Here is a 23,263-nt window from a genome sequence, read left to right as displayed (position 1 = left end):
TAATGACATAGTAATTATGTTAAAAGGTGAAACTAGGAGGGAAGGAGGAGGAGAGAGTAGGAGATAAAGAAAATCTTTATCTATTAGAATTACACGTGGAAGTGTTTGCAAATCAAAGGGAATTGCGAGGCACAGTGGTACACGCCTGTGATGTCAGTGAGGGGAGACTGAGACGGAGGTTCACAAGTTCCAGGCCAGCCTCAGCAACTTCACAAGCCCCTATCTCAAAAAAATAAATAAATAAAATGTGGGCTGGGGATGTGGTTCAGTGGTAAAGCGCCCCTGGGTTCAATACTCAGTACCAAAAAACCAACAAAAACGAAAGGAGATAAAGAGGATTTCTTTGTTTTTAGTTGAATCCAAGGTGAAACCACTGGACCACAAACCTATCCCTTTTTATTTTTTTTGAGACAAGGTCTCTCTAAGTTGCTGAGGCTAGCTTTGAACATGTGATCCTCCTGCCTCAGTCTCCCGAGTCGCTGGAATTACAGGCGTGAGCCACTGCGCCCGGCTCCTTTCTTTTTAATTGCCGTTTTAAATCACTTTCAAGTGGTACATAATCACAAAATCAAACCTAACGAATGTTGACGACTAAATAATGTCTCTCAGTCATGTCTAGTGACACATGTTTTCTAACCTAGAACCACAAACCTGTTTTTAATTGACCGATATTTAAAATCTATAAATTTATTTCTGGAAACCAAATAAAAAGAATTTTTAGACGATCTCTAACGAAGCAATTCGTTTAAGACGTGTCATATTCTACACTCCCTTTCTACCCTCCCCGATCTCGTTTTCAGCCTGAAATCTCGCGAGAGGTCGAGTTTTCATGAATTCTCCCAGAAGCCACCCCTCTTCCTCTTCCTGTAAGCGGCCTCAGGTGAGTGTTTCTCTGGAGTCTTGGTGTGAGTGTTCAATCCTCGGGTCATCACTGCCATCCTGGTGTCTGGATGGCGGGCGCCAGGTCTCCCAGGAAGGAAACTCCCAGGTCTACGGTTCCGTGCTGGAGGCGATGTCCTTCTGTGCGAGGAGACGTGGCAGAGCGCCCGATTTGGCGCTCGGGAGCCGGCCGGCCTCTTGAGTCCTGCAGATGAACGTGATGGATGGGGACGGGGGAGGGAGGGGCTCGTCAGTGACCAGGGGTACGGGCAATCGTGCTTCGTGTTTACTCCGACTGTGGAGGTCCAGTGTCCCGCGGTGAGTGGTGGCCAGTATGCGAGAAAGTTTGGAGGGGATGAAGGCGGATCTAGACCAAATTCTTTTCAATTAAGTGCATATTGGATGACTCCTACCTAAAGTGGGTGATAGTGCAAAAGTCTGCGTGTGGGAAGGCTATTCCTGTGAAGCTGTGTGAGTGAAGGAGTTTCTATAAAGAGGAAGGAGGATGGGGAGGATTGGAGTTGGCTTTTACCATCATGGGCATTGGCAGCATCTTAGGTCTAAAAAACCCACGGTTTGCTCGAAACTAGCCGTTTTTCTCCAAAGGGGCAGGAGTGGGCTGATGGAAGTTCGAGTCGCTCTTTCGTGTAATCAGTGCGGTAGAGGTTGGTAGATGCGAAGAGAAGAGACGAAAGCACGGGGTGGAGGGAAAGAATGGCTGCGATGATGGCATTTCTTAGGACACCTTTGGATTAATCATGAAAACAACTACTCTCTGAGCAGCGTCTAATGTCATTTAACACTTACTGAAACTTCACTATATGTTACTGACAAGTATGTTGTGCCCCCTTCCAGGTGATCTGTGAAAATGGTCCGCTACTCTCTTGACCCAGAAAACCCCACAAAGTGTAAGTGAATAAGACACAGGCCTATAATTCCTACTTTGGGGTGAGCACAAAAGTATACCTAAAATTAACCCAAAATTTTTTATATTCTAGCATGCAAATCAAGAGGTTCAAATCTTCGCGTTCACTTTAAGGTATGGGACTCCTAATCCAATGTGTTTCCACATGTTCTAGTGTTACTCATCCTTACATGGAAGCTGCAGTGATGTCTTTCTTAGGACACCTTTGGATTTACCATGAAAACTAATACGTTCTGAGCAGCCACCTTTTATTTATATATTGGTCATCAGTGTATTATGAGCACTTTGATTCAGGATTTGTGAAACTGAATAAAAGTACCAGAGAACTACTTGAGAAACAACTATCCAAATCAAGATAAGACACAATTATAAGATGTTGGGATTTAAACACTTTACAGTGGATATATGCAGGGTTAGGATTAAATTTCCCCAATTTCAATTTTCCTGGCACTTAGTCATGTCTCACAATTTTGACATTCTGATATTTAATATTTGTTTAAAAAATTATACTTTGACATGGTTAACCAAAACTTCATTACTTGTATTTAGAACACCCGTGAAACTGCGCAGGCCATCAAGGGTATGCATATCCGAAAAGCTACCAAGTACCTGAAGGATGTCACTTTAAAGAAGCAATGTGTGCCATTCCGGCGTTACAATGGTGGAGTTGGTAGGTGTGCCCAGGTGAGAATTCTTAGTTGCTATTTGAAAAGACAAATTGTAAGGAAAGGTGATCAACTGGTATAATTATGGCTAGAGTCTGCTTTTGTCAGGCTTTCCTGGTTGCTGTGATGACCATCTTAGGACACCTTTGGATTAACCGTGAAATAAACCATGTGCTGAGCAACCTTGGTGTTGGATAAAATAAATTCATCATGGTTCTAATGATCACTTAAGCTGGAAAATTACTAATCTCCTTCCTTTGTTTTCTTAGGCCAAACAGTGGGGCTGGACACAGGGACGGTGGCCCAAAAAGAGTGCTGAATTTTTGCTGCATATGCTTAAAAATGCAGAGAGTAATGCTGAACTTAAGGTATCTCAAACTGTAAACATCCTTATGTATATACAACTTAGGTGATTGTTCCAGAATTATATCATTGTCTTGCTCTGATTAAATCTCTCATTTAAAGATTTATTTTAAAATCTGCTTTCTGTCTCCAGAAGTCCAAAATTTTGTCTAAAGATTTTCACAAACATGGTCTGCTGTCTCTCCACACTTCTGGTTTAACTTTATCCCTTATTCCCCCAGTACTTCCAAAAGTAACATTTTCTTCTACCAACACTCTTAACTTTTCTTGTGCAATGGAACTTTTTTAGTAGTATGGTAAATTATCCAAATTATTGCCTTATTGGTGGTTAATGTGGTTTGTTGCCTACTTTTGTAATGAGGGAAAACGTTTAAATTTAGAAGTTGAAACAATGATAAAGTTGACAGAACAAATTTATCTATTACCCTTTCACATTTATCAGAACTGGTGTAAAGTGTAGAAACTGACTCTACATTATCCTTTACCTCTCCATCCCCATCCTTTTTTCCTTCACTGGGAATGGAACCCAAGAGTGCTCTTCTGTAGCTGCTTCCAGCTGCTGCCACCATTCCCACCCCCCCTTTTTTGGTGACTGTTACTGCTCAGGTTACTATAAGCTGGCCTGAAACTTGAGAACCTCCTGCCTCAGCCTTCTGAGTAACATGGGGTTGCAGGTGTGCCAGTCTTCAACCCTCTTTAATAGCTTTAAGGGTGGTCACATAAACATGGTGATAAGCTGGGGATATAGCTCAGTAGTAGAGCACTTAACCTAGCACAGTAAGAACAACATCGTGGAGGTAACTCAGAAGGGAGGCAGCATCTTAAAAAGATACACACACTAAAGGTCTTAAAGGATTGCCTTTCAAAAATGATTTATTCAGATACGGATTCAAGGCATGGTTGGGGATTAGTATTTCTCTATAATGTAGTTTATAGCATTAAGAAAGTGAAAGATGTTACCTTATTTTGTTCTCCTTCTTGGCAGGGTTTAGACGTAGATTCTCTGGTCATCGAACATATCCAGGTGAACAAAGCACCCAAGATGCGCCGCCGTACTTATAGAGCTCATGGTCGGATTAACCCATACATGAGTTCCCCCTGCCACATCGAGATGATCCTCACTGAAAAGGAACAGATTGTTCCTAAACCAGAAGAGGAGGTTGCACAGAAGAAAAAGGTAATTACTTAAGTAGTTGCTTAGTTTCATTGGTGTATACTATGGTTGCTGTGATGACCATCTTAGGACACCTTTGGAATAACCGTGAAAGGAAAGTATTCTGAGCAACCCTTTAACACTTTGTTGTTCATGATCCTAATTTGTTTCTTGCCTAATAATAAAAGTGACTTTGTATTCAGTATATCAAATGCATATAATTATCTGTAGTCTCACTTAGGTTTCTATAGTCACTTCAAACTTTTTAGAAAATGATCACATTTATTTCCTTAAGCTATGTACCTGAGAGTAGTTCTCCATTTTCCCCTTCACAATTAATGGATTTAGCATGTGTAGATTTTTATCATGTAAATATTACCCTCTGTCCTTGCCTCCCCCATTGTCTTTACAACTGGGCTTCCTGTGTCTTGAGTATAAAATGAAGTCCTCCCAAGACTTAATGTGGCTTTTACCTAGAAACTTAATGGTCTCTTTTTTTTTTTTTTTTCTTTCCCAGATATCCCAGAAGAAACTAAAGAAACAAAAACTTATGGCACGGGAATAAATTCAGCATAAAATAAATGCAAATAAAATAAAAGAATGTTGGTTGTCTTAAGTTAGTAAATAGTTTGGGTGTTCTCACAGGATGGACCAAATATGTTTATGACTAAAATTAGAAACAAGTTTTTATTTGCCCTTTACCATTAATTTTTTTTTTAAAGAATTAAGATCTTTTTAAAATACTTTTAGTTGTAGATGAACACAATATACCTTTATATGTGATGCTGAGGATAGAACTTGGGGCCTTGCACATAATAGGCAGGCATCCTACCACTGAGCCACAACCCCAGCCCCCCCACTAATTTTGATGACTGGGTTTTTGGGAAGGGGGTCTTTTCTTTTGGGTCTTGTTTATTCCCTGGCTAGCCTTGAACCTCTAGGATCAAAGTCATCATTCAGCTTCTGAAGTAGCTAGGACAGGCCAAAATGTGCTATCTTAATTCTCTTGATCCTTTATATAAAATGGAATTAGAATAAGGGGAAATTTCTGAAACTTTGTATTGAGTCTTGAGATTTATCATACCATATAACTCATTTACAGAGGGCAGCATATTTGGTGAGGTATTACATCACTACAATCGATTTTAGCGTTTACTCCTTGTCCCATAAAAGAATTTGTGGGGTGGGGGTACAGGGAATTTAACCCTGGCTACATAACCTTTTTTATTTTGGGATAGAGTCTGAGTTGTTGAGCCTGGCCTTGAATTTGCAATCCTCCTGCCTCAGATGAGAAGCATCTATCACCACACCCCGCCCACAAAAATTCTTTTTTTTTTCTTTTTTTTTTTGGTGTTGATGGACACTTTTGTATGTGGTGCTGAGAATCGAACCCAGTGCCTCACACATGCTAGGCAAGTGCTCTACCACTGAGCCACAACACTAGCCCCCATAAAAGAATCTTAACAATAGTTGATTCTCACTGTCCATTTACCCTGTTCATCCCTAAAAATGTTCTGTATGTATTTGCCTCTTCGGGACATTTCATGAAAATGGAGTTGGTGTCTGACTTGGCTTTCACAGCATGTTTTGAGGGTTGGTATATACTATATAGCATGTATTCATATTCATGAACAATTGGGTGTTTTGTTATTGCTGTGAACTAGGGTGTGCAAGTTTTTGATCATAGGATAATCTCAACATTCTGAGTAACTGTCAAAAGACTTCCACCAGCAGTAGTTCCATATTCATATTCTCACCAGCACCAGTCTGGTTATGAAATCCTAAAGTAGGTGAAGTGGTAATAACCGTTTCTACTAAGCAACAGATTTGGTGATGCTGATGGAATCCGTTTGGCAAGGACGTGTTCTACCACTCAGCTACACCCCTATCTTAGGTTTAAAGTTTACCCCCAAATCCCTGCCCTTCCATTTTAAGATACTTAAATAAGCAAATAACCTAAGCAAGTGTGCGTCTGCAGCCAGCCTATTTAACCTTTCCTATGTGGGTGAGCCGCTTCCCGGCGTCATTTCCAGAATCCCTGTTTTGAATGCTGCTTTCTGGGATAGGCCCTAGCTCAAGAGTTCTTCGGAAAGGAGCTGCATCTAGCGCCGCCCTACAAGGCTGGGCTCTACCTCCCTGCCTGCTGGCTCTGGCCCCCGGCAGCAGCGCCGGAAGTCCCGGCGAGTACAGCCCCGCGACCCCATTACGTCCTGTGCGTCCTCAAACTGACGCAGCACCCTTTGTCAGTCCCTTTGGAGGTGCCCATTGGCTGGGCGGCAGCTCGTCCCTCCTCCCGGAAGTACGGACTTTGCTTTGGTGGCTTTGTCGCAGCGGGTGAGCCCGGCTTCGGTGCGCCTGGCAGGGGCGGGGGCAGGAAGGTGGGCTCTGTCTTCCGCGCTCCCGGGGCGCTTTTGAGCAGCTCCGCAGGCTCCTCCCGGCGGCGCTCAGGGTCCTCGGCCTGTGCGTGGCTCGCCTCCCCGCCCTGCCCGGCGCCTTGCGGCGGCCTGCGCTCCCGATACACTCCGCCTGGCCTCACGGTACACTCGCTCCCCACGCGCGTCCCTTCCACCCGCCCGCTCGGGGCCTCGGTCCTGCTGCTCCTTTTCTCCTTGCTAGTTTCGTTCCCCGCCTTGGCCTTGTGGTGTACGTGTCGCTTCCCTTCTGTGATCCTCGCCACTGGTCCTGCTGTTCCCTTCTGTCTTTTCAATTGTCTTTGACTCAACCTCTGCTTGCTGGGTTTCTTCAAGCGAAGTGGCTTTCTGGCCCGCCCCACCTGACCTACTTCTGGTGGAGCCTTGCCTTTTCCCCTCTGTTCCACTGTCATCTTGGACCGAGTCGAATGAAAGGTGATTGCTCTGCAGCAGTTCTAAATTTGCTCGCTTTGGTGTCTTGGAGAACAGTTAAAATGATTCTGTCCTTGCCACCTTCTAGACTTTTCTAAAACCACGTTCTCCTGTAGACAATCATGAGGATTAAAAGATAAAATACCAGTAGCTTCTTTTATAAAGAGCTAAAAATGCGTAAAAAGTTTTAATTGTAGCATAAGCGGTTAGTAGCATTTGTTTTTGAGAGTTTATTTACAACATAATGTATACGATCTTACTTCAAACGACCGCAAAGGTAAAAATGAATCTTTCAGATGGATTGCCAGTCACCGGCATAATCTAGTGCTGGTAGTATTACCCGTTGTTCTGCAAGGGGTCACTTGGATTTGAAGGTTTGGTAGAAGGTGGAGAACATGACTGACCATTGTGTTTTTTGAAAGGAAAAATCAGTAGTCTTGGGCTAGGAAACCATAACAGGAAATTCTGGTCTTAACTCTCTTTACTCTGAACACAACTTTTGAGTCTTTTGTTTTTCTTTTAAAAATAATACCGAAATTACAATATGTGCTGACATTGTTCTGAGCATTTTTTGTTTTTGTTTTTGTTACTGGGGATTGAACCCAGGGGCGCTTAACAACTGAGCCACATCCCCAACCCTTTTCGTATTTGATTTAGAGTCTCACTGAATTGCTTAGGGCCTCATTTAGGTTGACTTTGGACTTGCCGTCCTCCTGCCTCTGCCTCCTGAGCCACTGGGATTACGTGTGTGTGCCACTGCCCCAGGATGAGCTTTGTATTCGCATTATTTAACCTACATTGCATTCCTGTAAGATTGGTACTATCATTGTCTGTATTTCACAAATGAGAAAAAGTAAGGCACTGTATTTTACAAAAGAGAAAAATTACTTGCCCAGAAACATCACCTAGAAAATGGTGATGTCCCCCTCAAATCCAGGTATCTGCCAGCCAAAGTCTGTAACTATTGTGCCATAGTACCAATAAGAAAGTTCAAGACCCAAATCAGATTACCTCTGAAATTTCTTCAGATCAGATTCTAACCATCAGTGGCCAAAAATAATGATCCCTTGAAAAATTCTGAGACTCAGTACTAGTTTGTCTTTTTTATTCTTTTTTTCTCCAATACGTAGTGGGGATTAAACCCCAGGGAAGCTTTACCTCTGAGCTACATTCCCAGCTCTTTTAAATTTTTTTAAGTTGAGGCAGGATCTCACCAAGTTGCCCAGGCTAGCCTGGAATTTGGGGTTCTCCTGCCTCAACCTCCCCAGGGAGCTGGACTTACACCTTGTGCCAACATGCGTGGCTAGTTTGTCATATTTTAATCAGAGAATATTTTATTTAAATTTTTGCAACAGGTTACTTTGGTAAATTCTTAAAAAGTATTACTTCGATTAGGGGATTATTTCAAAGAATCTATTGGGTTCTTTGTAAAATAACTGGCCATTCCTTGATGTATATTTACATCTCATTTGTAAATTATGTCAAAGGCACATTGAGATTGGATTATCAATACAACTGTTTACTACCTGAATTGTGAACAATTTAAAATTGCTTAGTATACTCATGGTGCTGACGTATTTACCAGTCAATACTACTTAATTTATAATATTTTGGAAATCAGAGATTTTAACATACTGAATTATGCCTTATGCACTGCTCTGAAGCTGCTTGCTTTTTAAAGCCCTGAATGGTACACTTAGAGGATTAAAAATTCTTGTAAATTTAAAAGATGTTTTGGCTTAATTGTGTTATGTTACTGTTATTGGCCCGTTAAGAAATTGCTACTTTTCAGAAATTCCAAATAGAATTTATAATTTCCAAAGAAATTGGCCACGTTAATTTTTAGAACTTTACCTATATGGTAATATTGAGTAAGATTTTTATTAGTTAGCACACCTTAAATTATGTCCTTAAAACCAAAAAATAGGACTGGGGGTGTAGCCAAATGAAGATGGCTTTCCTAGTGTGTTCAAGGTCTGTCCCCAACACCACAAAAAGAGAAAGAAAAACAAAGCATCCAGGAGCTGTTGCCTGGTAAAGGCCAATTGATTTGTAGCTTCAGGCTCTTCCAAGGTGATGTCTTGATTACAGAATTTGCCTTTAGTGTCTTATGGCTAATTTATATTATCAGTCCCTGAAGATTGGGACTTGTGAGTTATTTCACGCCAAGTGCACGCTCCACTTTGGTGGAGTATAAGTCACGATATTTTTGTTCTCCATTTGTTTATCAGTAATTGGAGATAGCAAGGCACCAGCCTCCTGGGCTTTTTCAGGATTAAATGAGTTGGTATATGTGAACTACTTTGCACCTATTGAGGGTTGGTGTCTTTTATCATCAAATTTATGATTGGGGAACAGTGGTTGAAAAGGTTTGGATGCTGCCATCTCATTATTCTTGTCTGCTGTCTTATTTCCTTATCTTGCAGATAGCATTTTTATTTAATGAACTCTTGTTTTAAGAAATAATAGTTTTGGTGGCTGGGGTTGTGGCTCAGTGGTAGAGCATATAAATAATTTTTAAAAGAAATAAAGAAATGATGGTTTTAAACTTTTCCTTCACTATAAGAAATAGTCCTTTCAGTTTTGTTTTCTTTTGTTTTTTATTGTAGTGGGGTTTGAACCCAGGGGTACTTTACCACTGAGGAACATCCCCAGCCCTTTTTATTTTTTCTTTTGAGAAAGTTAAGTTTCTGAGGCTGATCTTGAATTTGTGATCCTCCTACTTCTGCCTTCCAAGTAGCTGGGATTATAGGCATGTGCCACCACACCCTACCCTTTCAGATATCTTAATCTAAGTAAAGTTCTTCAGTCACTATTCTTTGGTGAACTAATGTTTTCCTCATATGTATCAACAGTTTAGGGGCTTGAGCCTGGGACAATGGTGTGCATTCCTTGTATCGTCATTCCTGTTCTTCTCTGGATCTACAAAAAATTCCTGGAGCCATACATATACCCTATGATTTCCCCTTTTGTTAGTCGCATATGGCCTAGAAAAGCTGTACAAGAATCCAATGATAAAAACAAAGGCAAAGTAGACTTTAAGGTAAGAACATTCAAATGCCTTGAATAAGAGCAGGTAAGGGGGGGGAGGGTTGTTCGAGACTAACCATTGGAGCCAGAAGCTTCAATAATTGTTCTCAGGTAATTAACATTTAAACTAAGAATTTAAATTAGAAAAAGGATTAGTGCATTTGTCCTTTGACTTATGGCCAAAACAAACTGAAGATATTTGAAAATTAATACTTTGACAACTCTGTCGCCTTTAGCATTGGTGCTTGTTAAGTTCAACTTTGTGTTCTGTTGTACTAACTTAGGCATGCCTAATTTAGGCATTCTGGAAGCAAAATTGTTTCATTCTAAAGTTGTCTGTTTTTTAAGAAATGTTTCTTATTATGAGTATCTTTTTGTTATAATAATTCTTAAAATGTTTTTTATTTTAGGATGCTGACAGAAATGGATTACCAACAAAAGGACCAACAGGAATCTATGAAAAAAAAAAAGACTAACGCAATTTTCCCAAAGGATCTCAGTTGTTTTTAAAATGGACCTGATAACACGAAGCACCTTCTTTGTAATTGTCTCTGACCTTTTTCTCTGAAACTAGAATTTTGGATAGAGAGTTTATTTATCTGATACTTAACAGAAAATACATGGTATTTATATTTAAAATGTACTTAGTTATATTTAATGACCTCATTCCTGGTTTCCATTTTCATTATAGTAGCTTTTATTTCTATTATTGCTGATTTAATAATATGAATAAATAGGTTTATGCCAGTAAATACTCAGTACTCAGGCCTCTAGCATTCATCCTCATGAATTTGACTGCTGTTTGCTCTAATTCTACGGGTCCTTTTAATTTGAATGGAGTAAGTTTTACTGTGAAATAATACAGATGATAATGATGTGAAACATAAAGGTAAAATACTGTCCAACACAATGGAGCAGTTTATCTGTGAGAGTAAGTAACTACTGTTTATTGCTCTGAGGAAAATGGAGAAGAAGGATATAGAGGAAACTTCTTTGAAAAATGAAACATCTTTTAGGTACATGTCTAATGTGTTATAAAATTATAATGCTTTTGCATTCCTTCTATTCCTACAAATGCATTAAACATTCAATTTAATTGTGGTTCTTTGTTCTTTTTAAAGTCTTTATCAAATATTTGAAAAGAAATTATTTGCCACATCATAAGACAATACTAAGGTGGCATCTACAAATGATGGGACAACATACTTTGCATGACAAGAAGGACATAATTGAGTGGTTTCAATAACAGTGACTTGTCTGGGCAGTTCTTGGCTGTTCTGAGCTCTTACATGCTGGGGTCTTCTTTCATCTTGGGCTTCTTTAGTTCTATTTAGGGATATGTACATATTCAAAGATGATGAGATATATCTTTATATTTATTTCCTTGAAAACAAAGGAATTAGAAGGCACTCTTGCCCTTGGGTCCTCAGTGAAATCCTGGATCTTAACTAAGATTACATTAAACTATGTGCCTGTCAACCTGTGGACCCACCCTGGACTTCATGTGATATAAATCAGCAGGTCTCAATTTTTCTGCTGCAGCCAACCAGAAACATGCCGTAATCCCAGCAATTTGGGAGACTGAGAAGGTCGATTTCTATTTAAAGTCCACCGTTGGCTACTTAGCAAGACCCTGTCTTAAAAGAAAAAGGGTTCAGTGATAAAGCATTGGGTTTATCATTCCCCAGTGCCGCAAAGAAAAGAAAAAAAAATCACTGATTACCAATATTTCATAAGACATTTTAATAGCAAAAGAATAAAATAATGTAAGGATAATAGATAACACTAGCCCATGAATTTATGAAAATTATTTTTGTGAAAAATTTACTATTTTGTCCATATTTTCTTTTTCTTTTTTTTTTTTTTTTTTTTGGTATTGGGCATTTTATCACGGAGCCACATCCCTAACCCTTTTTTATATTGAGACAGAGTCTCTAAGTTTCTTTAGGGTCTCACCAAGTTTCTGAGGCTGGCCTTGAACTTGTGATCATCCTGTCTCGGCCTCCTGAGCCACTGGGATTACAAGTGTGCACCCGAACATGTTTTCTTCATTTTGATGGCTAATTGAGAAATGCTTTCATCAACTGTCCTTGTACTGGGTTTGATAACTACTGTCCAGTACCACACCAGTGCACCCTTCCCCAAAATATCAGTCCTACTGTTTGACAGTCTATGCTTGAGGGCTGCTGTGCTACTAAGATCTACCATTTGTAATACATTGTACTTGTCACTGTGCAAGGGAACAACATGAACTTATTGGATATTTGTGAAACTTTGAAGTGATCAAGAAAACAGGTCATAGAGTTTAGACATATTAAATGGCAAGTCTATGTTTTCAAGATTTTGTTTTTGCCCCCCCCACCCCACCCCCGTCCCCTCCCGGCCAAAATTGGGTCTTGCAGTTTTGGCCAGACTGGTCTTGAACTCCTGGGCTCAATTGATTCAGCCTCCCAAGCAGCTGGGGACTATAGGCATGGACCACACACCTGACTAAGATCTCCTTAACTTACAGTGAGGAGTCCTTTGTAATACCATAATTGCTAGTAATACATTATTGGAAATAATTAAGCAAAAGTGGAGAGCATGAGTCTGAACTGATCAGTTTTTGTGAGCTTGTTTTAAAGTCCTAATTTTGCTCACCTTAAACCATGATGCTTTAATTTACCTATTTTTCAATAATTCACTTTTGTCTTGATAAATTCTAGCTACATTTCCTATCTCTCTCTGAGTCATACTCATTTTCTCACATAATTATTCAAGGCTCACCTGAAAGACTTGGGCTTCGTCACCTTTTTCCATTACTGAGCTATCCTTTCCTAGGAAACGTGGGTGAGTCAGCATTTTTCTCAAAATGATCATCCACTGACTTGCTGCTGTCTTAGGCAGCCTTTATTAAAAAGAACTTTTAATCACTGATCTCCAGCCTCCTGAACCCCATAAAGCTAAATGTCCTGAATTCACTCAGTCACAGAGTGGAAGGGGAGAGAAGGTTCCTCCTGGTCTCCACAGGGAGCTTCTGGTTTGTTCTGTCCTCAAAGCTATTAGTTGTTGATGCTGACTGCTGCTTTAAGAAAGACGCGAAGACCACAGGTGAACTTTTTCTTATGAAATGACCACATGGAGCAAGAGAGAAAAAGAATTTGGCCCAGTAGTTGGACAAGCGTGAGACTGGGGTCCTAGGAAGAAAGAAAAAGAGACTCTAAAAAGTGGAGACCTGGATCTAGAGTGTCATGCTTGTCCCTTTGTTGGATAAATAAAACCTCCGTGGCATGTTTGTAACAGATCAACTAGAACAAAAACATAATTAATTTAAATGTCACCAGATTCAAATACTTATCAATGTGCCCACAAATGATTTATGGCTAGACCGTTTGGCCAAAGAACAACATTCTGAACCCCAGATACAAAATGATTTTCATGGGACTTTACTTCAAAGAAGATTGAGAACTTGCACATTTTTTTCCAGAAAAAATGGTAATCAGAACCCAACCTGGGCATGTCACTGGTTTTCTCTTTGAGGTGGGGTTCCCAAACCCTGCCTTTGGGTGTGTACACTCGCTATGCTTAAATAAATCTTTGCTTCTGCCTTGCCTCCTGAAATTTCAATGTTGAATATCAAGAACCCACCCAGGCCAAGTTGAGGTCCCATTCTCTTTGGAGGGGCCTCCTTAAACCCCCATCTGATGACAAGAGTAATTTTAAATTGAAAGCATAAGGAATTTCAGATTTTTCAAGTGAAGGGAGAGGTTGAAATTGAGAAGGTTAAGAACTGCAAATGAACTGTGAATGGCCAATGTGTAGTGAAGTATTCACAAAATACACTAAACACTCCAGGAGTTGGGCTTGTCTGGCCCTTAGTGTACCTCTAACCCAATCCTCTCATTTTCACTAAGAACAAAAGAGGTGGTCCAGGTGCAGGAATAGGGCAAGAGTGGAGTCCCTGCAGATCTACTGGGTACAGTTGTGCCACATGTGCACTGGGCGATTTCAGAAGGCACAATGAACAACAACGTAAGCGATTCCCCTAGGTCTTTGCATTACACACCCGCACAACCGCACATGGGGTTCTGCTCCTGACTTGGCCATTTGGCAGGTGTTAATTCATATTTCATTGGTGTAGTTGCTTTTTATTGTTATATTACAAATTACCACAAACTCAGGGGCCTTAACAACAAATGTATTATCTCACAGTTTCGGGTGAGTTGGAGGGCCTCATAGCATAGCTGGATTCTCTGCTTAGGGTTTTGGCAGGCCAACATCAGGGCTGTGGTTATGTTCTGTGGTTTTCATGAAGGCCCAGGGCCCTCTCCATAGCTTGCTGGCCCTGGGTTTCCCTCGAGGTAACCAGGGCCTCTCAGCCCTCGAGGCCGCTCCCGTTCCTTCGCACACAGCCCCACAGTGCGCTCCCCACTGATGTTCACTTTCTTCCTGCCTTGCCGGAGCACTTTCCTTTGGATTCTAACCTGGGGCCAGTGGGGAAATCCGCTTTTGAGGGCGTCTGTGACCAAGTCAGGCTTTGTACGTGATCTCCCTCGTTGAAGTTCAACTAATATGAAATCAATCTTCAAGATTCTTTCACAGCAGCACCTAGATCAGTATTTGGTTGATGTTCGGGAGATGACGCATGATTTCTACCAGGGACCAGAAATCTAGGGAACCATCTTAGAAGTCTGGGGTCGTGACTGTGGTGAAGCACTTGCCCAGTACGTGTGAGGCACTGGGTTCGATCCTCAGCACCACATTAAAAATAAATAAAATAAAGGTATTGTGTTCATCTACAACTAAAATACATATATATTTTTAAAAAGTCTGCTTGCCATGTTTGGCCACTTTCCTAATGATTCTAACCCTTTAATTACTGATGTGCTGAGGAAAATCAACCCCAAGTCAATCTCAGATTTTCTCATTTGACAAGTCACTTCTACCACACCCAAATTATGTGATTCTGCAGCAATAGACACCAGCTGGGTGTCCTCTAATTCAGTCTACCTGGAGATAGCCTTGGATCCTGCAGGTGAAGGGCTCGGCTCCCCCAGCTGCCCCCTCTTGAGATGCCAGTTGCAAGCCCCAAATTGTTTTACCTGTACTTCTGATCAATTGGCTATAAATCAGGTTCCCACCCACCCCTTGCCCAAGTGGTTCCTAGAACTCTTGGAAACATACTGGTTCATTATCAAGGACGTTACAATGGATACAGATGAAGTGAACAGGGTATGGTAAAACGAAGGGGCGTGGAGCTTCCATGCCCTCTCTGGGAGGAACCCCAGGAATCTCCACCTGTTTGGTTATCCAGAAGGTGTCCAAATCCTGTCCATTGGAATTTTTGTGAAGGTTTCATTACACAAATATGATTGAAACATGGACATTGGTGTCAAAATGTGATGTACTGTGGGCAGTTTTCCACATCCCGCATGAAAAGGGGAAGAGTTTCTGTCGCAGAATGACAGTGCTGGCTATCAATTAATTACTAATAATCTATCTAATCAATAAACACAAGAGCCAATAATCGTCAAGTGGAGGGGGGTGTGGTGGACTGGGCCATACCAGATCTGGCCTCCAACAAGATGGAGAAGCCCACCTTCACATTTATTTATAGTCCCACAGGTAAAGAGGTCCAGACCCAAAGGAGCTTCTTCTGTGAGGAACAGGATGGGGTGGAGTTAGGGAAGCCATTTGCTTAGAGATTTAGTATTCCTCAGGGGTGAGCCACCTCTGTACAGGGCCACCTACTCCCTGGCTAGCTGAAAGAGTCTCTCGTGACTACCAGTTCCTGGGAGTCAGACCTCCATATCCCATGGCTCAGCCAGGTCTGATTCTGCTAAACATGATGGCTCCCCACAGGGTATGATCAAATGCTCATAGATTAGGTGGGGAAACAGCACCTAGTCTTCTTGGCCTCTCTGGGCAGCTGCCCTCTCTCCAGGATTCAGAGCAGGACCCCTCTGGAATAAGTAGGGTCCTGTGACCTGCTGTTGACAATAGTAAGTCAGACTATTTTAATTTTTGAGACAGGGTCTCCCTAAGCTGCTAGGGCCTTGCTAAGTTGCTGAGGCTGGCCTTGAATTTGAGATCCTGCTGCCTCAGCCTCTTGAGTCCCTGGGAGTAAAGGCATGTGCCACTGCACCTGGCTAAGTCAGAGAATTTCTTTGTAGCCGGTTCCAAGATAGAAAGGTGGGGGAAGATATTTTCTCTGACCCATTTTGGAGGGAGAGAAATTCTAGTTATGTCCTGTTTGGGGGAGGGAATTATGAATTGGGAACCAGGGACAAAACCCAAAAATCTATGTTACAATATCACACTTGAAGAACCCACTGTGGATCTGAATCTCATGTCACCACCCATCAATGTCCTATTGTCTGGAAAGTTTATAATCTTGAAATATAAAGAGTACTCAGCATAGGCATTTCTGACTCCAAGTTGGCTGGCTAGAAATGATTTCAGATAGGGGAAGGGTAAGGAAGACAGCTAAAGAAATGGTATATTTCAGAGAAGAGGGAAAAGGAGAGGCCCACAAATATGAAAACACATGTTTCACAGGAAAATTTGAATTAGAATCATAGGGAGAAACCACCAGGACAGCTAAAATTAAAGATCGACTGTTGCAAGGCTGGAGAGCAGGGGAGGTTCCTACTGGTGCTGGGAGTGGAAATTGGTTCAACTGTTTTGTCAGGAACAACTGGCAAAGTTAAACGTGCTCACACTGCGATGCAGCCATTCCATTCCCAGAGTCTAGATCCCAGAGGAAACAGTTCCTGTGTGCCAGAAGGTGTGTACGAGAATACGTTTCTGAGAGTGTTATTAGAAGCATTGCATAGTAATAGCCCAAACAAAGCAAAACCCCCACAAAAGTCCATTTAGGGTAGGAAGAATAAATTGATTGGTGTAATAAAATTTAGTTATAGCTGGCACAGTGGCTCACACCTGTAACCCCAGCTACTTGTGGGGGGAAGCTGAAGCTGGAGGATCACAAGTTCAATGTCAGCCTTGTTGACTTAGGGAGACCTGTCTCAAAATAAAAATAAAAAAGGGCCAGGCACGGCGGCTTATACCTTTAATCCCAACAGCTCAGGAGGCTGAGACAGGACGATCACAAGTTCAAGGCCAGCCTCAGCATTGTAGTGAGATCCTAAGCAACTTAGTGAGACTCTGTCTCATATTTAAAAAGAAAAAGGACTAGGGATGTAGTTCAGTGGTGAAGCACCTGTGTTCAATCAAAATTAATTAATTAATTAAAAAATTAAAAGGAAGTAGTAAAGCAGCCCTGGGCTTAATCCCCATTGACACACGCACACACCCACGTGAAACTCTATTATAATGATGAAAGGACATGCGCAAAGTCTGAACAGAGTCCAAGCACCATGCCACACACCGAAGTCTCACACAAGAGATTTATTGTCAGTAGCACATGGGCCAATCAACAAGGCTGACCCCCTGGGGAGAGCAGCAGCGTGTCTGTTCAATACGAATTTTTCCTAGGGGTTACATCATGGGCTGGAGTGGGGTTGACCTCTACGTTTTACGGGAAGCTAAGCGGCATTGCGTCAGGATTGAAATTTAGGAGCCCCATAGGTAAAAATGGCTCCCAACCTAAAATGGCAGATCTGATGCCAATAATGCTCTATGTGATTTTCAAAAAATGCCACTGAGTGAACTGTGGAATCATACTGTAATGTATAAAGCTGCTCCCCTGCCCTTTCCCTTGCCGCCATTTTCCCCGCCTCCCAACCACTTGTCAATCTGTGAACATCCTAGCTAGCTGTTGGTTCATCAGTCAGCTTGCAAGTATCCTTCTCTGATGTTGTCCCCTGTTAGCCCTGCGGAATTCAACCGCCATCTTTTCTCTCTTGCTTTTCTCTCCGCCTAACTCACTTTCTTTCTCCTCCTCGCTTTTCTCACTCTCTCTAGCGTGCGCCCTTTTCATTCTCTTTCTTTTCCTCTCATTTTCTCTCTTACCCTGCAGGGAGACACTGTTTGCTTAACTCCCCTATGTGATTTCCCAGGTCCGGCTGTGGTTTTCGTGGAATTCCTTACACATACCATTTTGGGTTAATTAAATGATAGAGGCAAGTTTGCTTAGCTCATCTGATCAAGGGATCTAAGAGCCAAACAGCAATTACTTTATGACCAAAAATCCGTGAAATATAGATATATTGGAATACTATGCAGCAGTGAAATGTGAATGAATGCAAAACTATGTGGTAGGAATAGTGGTTACTTCTGGAGGATTTTGATTGAAAAGGAGAATGAGTGAGCTCTCTAGGTTGTTGGAAATGATCTATCTCTAGATATGAGAGGTGGTTACCAGATATATACACATGTAAATACTTAGATATGTCCTTAACATTTGTCAGTTTGCTGTGTAAAAGTTAATAAAAATGTAAGCTAATTTAACAAGTGAATTTTAATTTATTTATTTTTGCAGTGCTTGGGATTGAACCCAGTAGCCTTCTATCACTGAGCTACATCCCCAGCCCTTTTTAATTTTTTTAATTTTGAGACCGAGTCTCAATAAAGAGTTGAGTCTGATGTGGAACTTTTGATCCTCCTGCCTTTGCCCAATGAGTCACGGGGACTTGGAGTCATGCCCCACCATGCCTGGCTCTCTATGCTCTTTTATTTCCGATGAATGTGTCAAAGGAATATCTTTTATCTTCCATAATCTCTCACTGAGCACTTCCTTTTTAAGAAGGCGCATGTTGAGTCTTTAATAGACTCGGGTTCATTGGCACCTGTAGGAGGCAGCATAGACTGTGTTGAGTTGCCCATTCTGCCCTCACTTCCGGCAGTCTTTCCCTTTCTCCTCTTCAGGCCTCTCTTGCCTCTCAAGGCTGTAAGCTCCTCTCAAAGCTTTCCATACAGGTGACCTTGTACTCGGGGAGCCTCCTACCTACTGTATCTGTCACAGGATGGTGAGTTCCTTCTAGACTACAACTGTCATTATGTTGACACCTTCCATAGTACCATGGAGGACACGTTTGCTAAATGTTTTGGAACTAATAGGAAAAAATGTAATACAATAAGAAATTACCAAATGCTGAACTAACACATTACTGAAACCTCTTTCCCTGCCACTTTAGTGGAATTGGAAGGGCAATTTCAGTGAACAGGTCAAACAGCTAGGTCACCTGATGACTCGAGAGAAACTGGAAGGCTGGGTCACTGTTGTTTCTGTGCTCTGTGCTCTAAACACCACCCCTTCCCCCTCCAATCTGCACAAAATGTAGCATAGCATGGACTAAGTCACAAATCCTATAGGCCCATGCTGTTGGCTTCCAGGAAGTTTCACTTTTCCTAGAGAGACTAGCAATCTCATTATTGTATAATCACATGCTTCTGTAAGACATGAGTGAAAACAAGTTTTATCTACTTTGGTCAAGGGCACTAGTAAATAAATCTGCTCAAGCCCTCTGATGTCAGTTACAATTCTTCAAACCAGGTTTGCTAGAGATTGACTTGTCTTTCCAAAATTCCAAAAATTCCAAAATTCCTATGTTTAAGTCCTAATCCCCAGTGCCTCAGATTGTGACCTTATTTGGAAATAGGATTTTTGCATATAGAATTAGGCTAAAATGAGGTCAATAGGGTGGGTCCTAATCCAATATGCCTGATGTCCTTATAAAAAGGGGAACTCTGAGTCCCCCCAACTCCCACACACACACGTGAAGATATAGGCAGAAACGGGGGGCATCCTAACAAGCTGAGAAATGCCAGGGGCTGGCATAATAAATAAAATAAAGGTATCGTATCAATTTACAAGCTGAGAAGTGCTAAAAGTTGACAGCAAGCCTCCAGCAGCTGGAAAGAAGTATGGGCGGGTCATCCCTCAGAATCATCCGAAGCCACCAACCAGGGCAATGCCTTGATTTTGGTCTTCTGGCCACCCAAATTGTGAGATGATGCCTGGTTTAGTCACTCAGTCTGCGGTATCTAGCAAACCAACATACCCAGGTAGTACCGTCACCTTTTTTAGAACTTTATTTACTTATTTTTCTGTGGTGCTGAGGATGGAACCCAGTGCCTCATAGGAGCAAAGCAAGCACTCTAGCACGGAGCTACAGCCCCAGACCAGCGCAGTCACGTTTTACATCTCATTTTAACTAGAAAGACTGACTCTGAGGAAGTCGAGCGTGAGTGTTCACACACGGGCGTGACTACTGCAACTGCTGATCTGAAAACAGACTCAGTGACTGCAGGTGGGCAGATGGTGTACCCAACGTGGAGATGCAGGACAAGGGATGACTTGCCCCCTTAAGAGGGGCTTGAAGGATGGCACCGAAGTTCATCGTGGGGCTCAGAATGGCACACAATTTTAAATTTATGAATTGTTCATTTCTGGAATTTTCCATTTGGTATTTTTGGACTTTGTGGGTAACTGAAACTGTGGGAAGTTAAACTATGGGTAAGAGAGATTGTCCCTTGTCTTAGTCTGTTGGTGCTACGATACCCAAATACCACAGACTGGGGCATTTAGAAAAAACAAAAATTTGGTTCTCACCATTCTGGAAGCTAGGAAGTCCAAGATCTAGGCACTAGAGGTTCAGTTGCTGTATGCTCCAATGGCAGATGGGTGGAAGAGCAAAACAGGCCTAGCTAGTTCCATCAAGCTTTTTTAAGAAGGTACTACTTCCTTCTATAGAGGTGGAGCCCTCGTGGCTGGATCACCCTAAAAGTCTTCACCTCTAAATCCCATCACCTGGGGTTAAGTTCCAGTGTGTGAAATTTGGAGGCACTCATACATTGAAACCATAGCAAAACTAGTCTGAAAGTTCCTAATGACCATTCAGTTAATTAATACAGCTGAAAATTTTAGAAAAGTACCTAACATGGGCAAGAGTTTTTGATACAACATTAACTATTATATGTTTGTGACTTTTACTAATTTGTTCCCAGAAAGAAGAGGACATCACAGCTGCCCATGCCCCCTCCCTAGGATTCTCCAGTAGTGCTGCAATAAATAGCTCCTCTCAGGCAGAGAACAGTTCTGGACCTTGGGTATTGGCATGGCCTCAGGGCTCAGGAAAAGAAAGGCTGAAGGTATGCTCTCCTGCAGGAAGGAGAACTAGTGATGTAGCCTCCCACTGTGTCAGGCAGGTGACACCCAGGAACACTGGAGTCACTGCCTTTTTATTTATTTATTGTATGTTCATTGTTTTAAGATTTGAGACAGAGTCTCTTTAAGTTGCCTAGGATGGCCTTGAACTTGGTGATCCTCCTGCCTCTGTGCCCCAAGTAGCAGCTGAGTCACACTGCCTTTTGAGCATTCAGACTATCTGACTGACTGCTAACAGCCGGCACTGCAGGAAATTCACTACCAAAGCATCGGGCAGAGCTTCCATGATGCTACCTCAGGAGCCTGCCCAGTCGTTAACTCAGCTTACTGACTGAGTGTTCTTGTTGGGGTTCTTTCGTGTTCCTAGGATTCAATTCCTGATCTCTAAAATGAAGGGACTTGTTTAACTGCTCACATTCCCTACCTTGTCAACCTCTTCTGACTACCTTTTCAGGAGAAAACTGAGGCACAGAGAGGTGAAGCGGCTTGCCCGAAGTCACTCAGGATGTAAATTATGAACTTATTCTGAACTTAACCCAGATCTGTCTGGCTCTACATTCTGCTCTTCTTTCTCAGGAATGTGCAAACCTGAGCACTCTTTCTGGAACAGACTTGAGACAATAACTTGGGGACTTGGGGGCATTCTTGGTGTTGCTTGTGGCATGTCCTCTTAGGTATAGGTCAGTTTTTGGCTCTTTACCTTCTAAAAAGAAATTCAGCCCCCTGCAGCTCCAATGTGTGTGTGTGTGTGTGTGTGTGTGTGTGTGTGTGTGTGTGTTTTAATTGTTTTTATACCAGGAATTGAATTTAGGGGTGCTTAACCACTGAGCCACATCCCCAGACCTTTTTATGTTTATTTTGAGACAGAATCTCACTAAATTACTCAGGCCCTCACTAAGTTGCTGAGGCTGGCTTTGAACTTGCAATCCTCCTGCCTCAGCTTCCCAAATGGCTGGGATTACAGGCACGTACCACAGCGATCAGCTTCTGATGAATATTTAACTTGCAATACAGTAAAGCTGCACTCCGACCTTGCAAACCAGTAGTTATGAAAAGTTTAGCAGAGAAGGTTTTGAAGGACAGGTGACTTCCCCAACTGTTTCTATTTTATGTTCCTATACTTCTTTTCCTCTTGTTTTTAATGTTGCGATTTTGTGTATTTCATGTACACATTTGCAAGTCATCTTAAGTAGTTTAAGAAGAAAGGTATAAACAAAATAACAAATGAATAAGTAGCTGCTGCTACTCTTTGCCTTTTACTATATTACATCTAAATTGACCTTCCCAGAATACAAGTGAACTCTTTCAGCTGCCTGCCCTACTTACTGAATTTAGTTTTCTAATACCTTCAAGGCTCTTTTCAAGGCTCTTTTGAACTTGAACCACATCCTATCTGGCTTTTTTTTTTTTTTTTTAAGTTTTCAGTATGCAGAATTTAAAAACTTTAAATTGTACTTATTTTATTATTATTATTATTATTATTATTATTATTATTATTATTATTAGAGTAGGTGATAAGTTCACTAGATACAAACTTCACAAGACAAGAGTATAAGCAGACCAAGATTTCTCTCTTTCTCATGGTTACCAAGCACCCAGTTTCCCTCCCAGGAGGCTGTCAAAGTTGCCAGTCTCTTTATCATCCAGACATAGTTTCTGTTTGCCCAAGAAAATACAGGTATATGTATGTACTTTATTTTCTCTTTTTAATGGTAAATGGTATATGCAACATGCACTTTTTGGTTGTCTTTTTTTCAGTTAAATGTATATCTCAGAAAATAGATACCTTGAAGATCAGTGGATATTACCAAAAATACTATAATCATACCTTATAATGTATAGGAAGCAAAAACTGACAGAATTGAAGGAGTACTAAATATTCCTATAATAATAGTTGCAGACTTTAACATCCCATTCTCAATAATGGATAAAATCTCCAGATATAAGATACAGAAATAGAAGACTTGAACAGCATGAGGAATACCTAGAACTAACAGCTGTGTTCATAAGTCCCACTCAATGTGGGCAGCATGTGGATTCTTTTATTTTATTTTATTTTACTTTATTCTATTTTATTTTTTGCAGTGCTGGGGATTGAACCGAGGGACTTGTACCAACTGAGCTATATCCCCAGCCCGTATATTCTTCTGAAGTACATGTGGTACAATCTCTGGGACAAACTGTATATTAGATCACAAATTAAGTCTCACAGACTTAAAAAGATAGATGTACTACAAAGTATTATTCTCTGATCAAAAAAATAAAGTTAGAAATTCATAATGGAAAATAAACAAAATCTTGAATTGGTGTGGAATCAAAATAGGATCATGAACCCATAGCCAAGGCCATTAAATG

General features: G+C 41.4%; 2 protein-coding genes across 3 annotated transcripts; both read left to right on the top strand.

The window, feature by feature from the left end:
• The first annotated feature begins 1,234 nt into the window (after positions 1-1,234).
• Positions 1,235-4,681, top strand: RPL17 (ribosomal protein L17). Its single transcript, XM_079109096.1, has 6 exons — positions 1,235-1,787; positions 1,878-1,918; positions 2,354-2,488; positions 2,739-2,837; positions 3,818-4,009; positions 4,503-4,681. The coding sequence occupies exons 1-6, from the start codon at positions 1,748-1,750 to the stop codon at positions 4,548-4,550; spliced, it is 555 nt and encodes a 184-aa protein (XP_078965222.1). The 5' UTR covers positions 1,235-1,747; the 3' UTR covers positions 4,551-4,681.
• Positions 4,682-6,269: 1,588 nt separating this feature from the next.
• On the top strand, positions 6,270-10,399 carry LOC306643160 (UPF0729 protein C18orf32). 2 transcript variants are annotated; one of them, XM_079109095.1, is made up of 3 exons: positions 6,270-6,445; positions 9,684-9,871; positions 10,269-10,399. In XM_079109095.1, exons 2-3 carry the CDS (start codon positions 9,707-9,709, stop codon positions 10,332-10,334), a joined length of 231 nt encoding a protein of 76 aa, XP_078965221.1. In that variant the 5' UTR covers positions 6,270-6,445; positions 9,684-9,706; the 3' UTR covers positions 10,335-10,399. The 2 variants fall into 2 exon arrangements, with proteins under 2 accessions (XP_078965221.1, XP_078965220.1); XM_079109094.1 differs by having other exon boundaries at positions 6,272-6,522.
• The last annotated feature ends 12,864 nt before the right edge of the window (positions 10,400-23,263 follow it).

The sequence above is a fragment of the Sciurus vulgaris genome, assembly GCF_902686455.1.
Source record: "Sciurus vulgaris genome assembly, chromosome: 13".
In the NCBI taxonomy this organism is placed as follows: domain Eukaryota; kingdom Metazoa; phylum Chordata; class Mammalia; order Rodentia; family Sciuridae; genus Sciurus; species Sciurus vulgaris.
This window is presented reverse-complemented; position numbering and strand designations above follow the sequence as displayed.

Coding starts and splice junctions, on each gene's coding strand:
- RPL17 (XM_079109096.1), top strand. CDS start 1,748: ATGGTCCGCTACTCTCTTGACCCAGAAAACCCCACAAAGT. Junction 2,489..2,738: donor GAGTTGGTAGGTGTGCCCAG/GTGAGAATTCTT, acceptor TTGTTTTCTTAG/GCCAAACAGTGGGGCTGGAC. Junction 2,838..3,817: donor AGAGTAATGCTGAACTTAAG/GTATCTCAAACT, acceptor CCTTCTTGGCAG/GGTTTAGACGTAGATTCTCT.
- LOC306643160 (XM_079109095.1), top strand. CDS start 9,707: ATGGTGTGCATTCCTTGTATCGTCATTCCTGTTCTTCTCTGGATCTAC. Junction 9,872..10,268: donor AAGGCAAAGTAGACTTTAAG/GTAAGAACATTC, acceptor TTTTTATTTTAG/GATGCTGACAGAAATGGATT.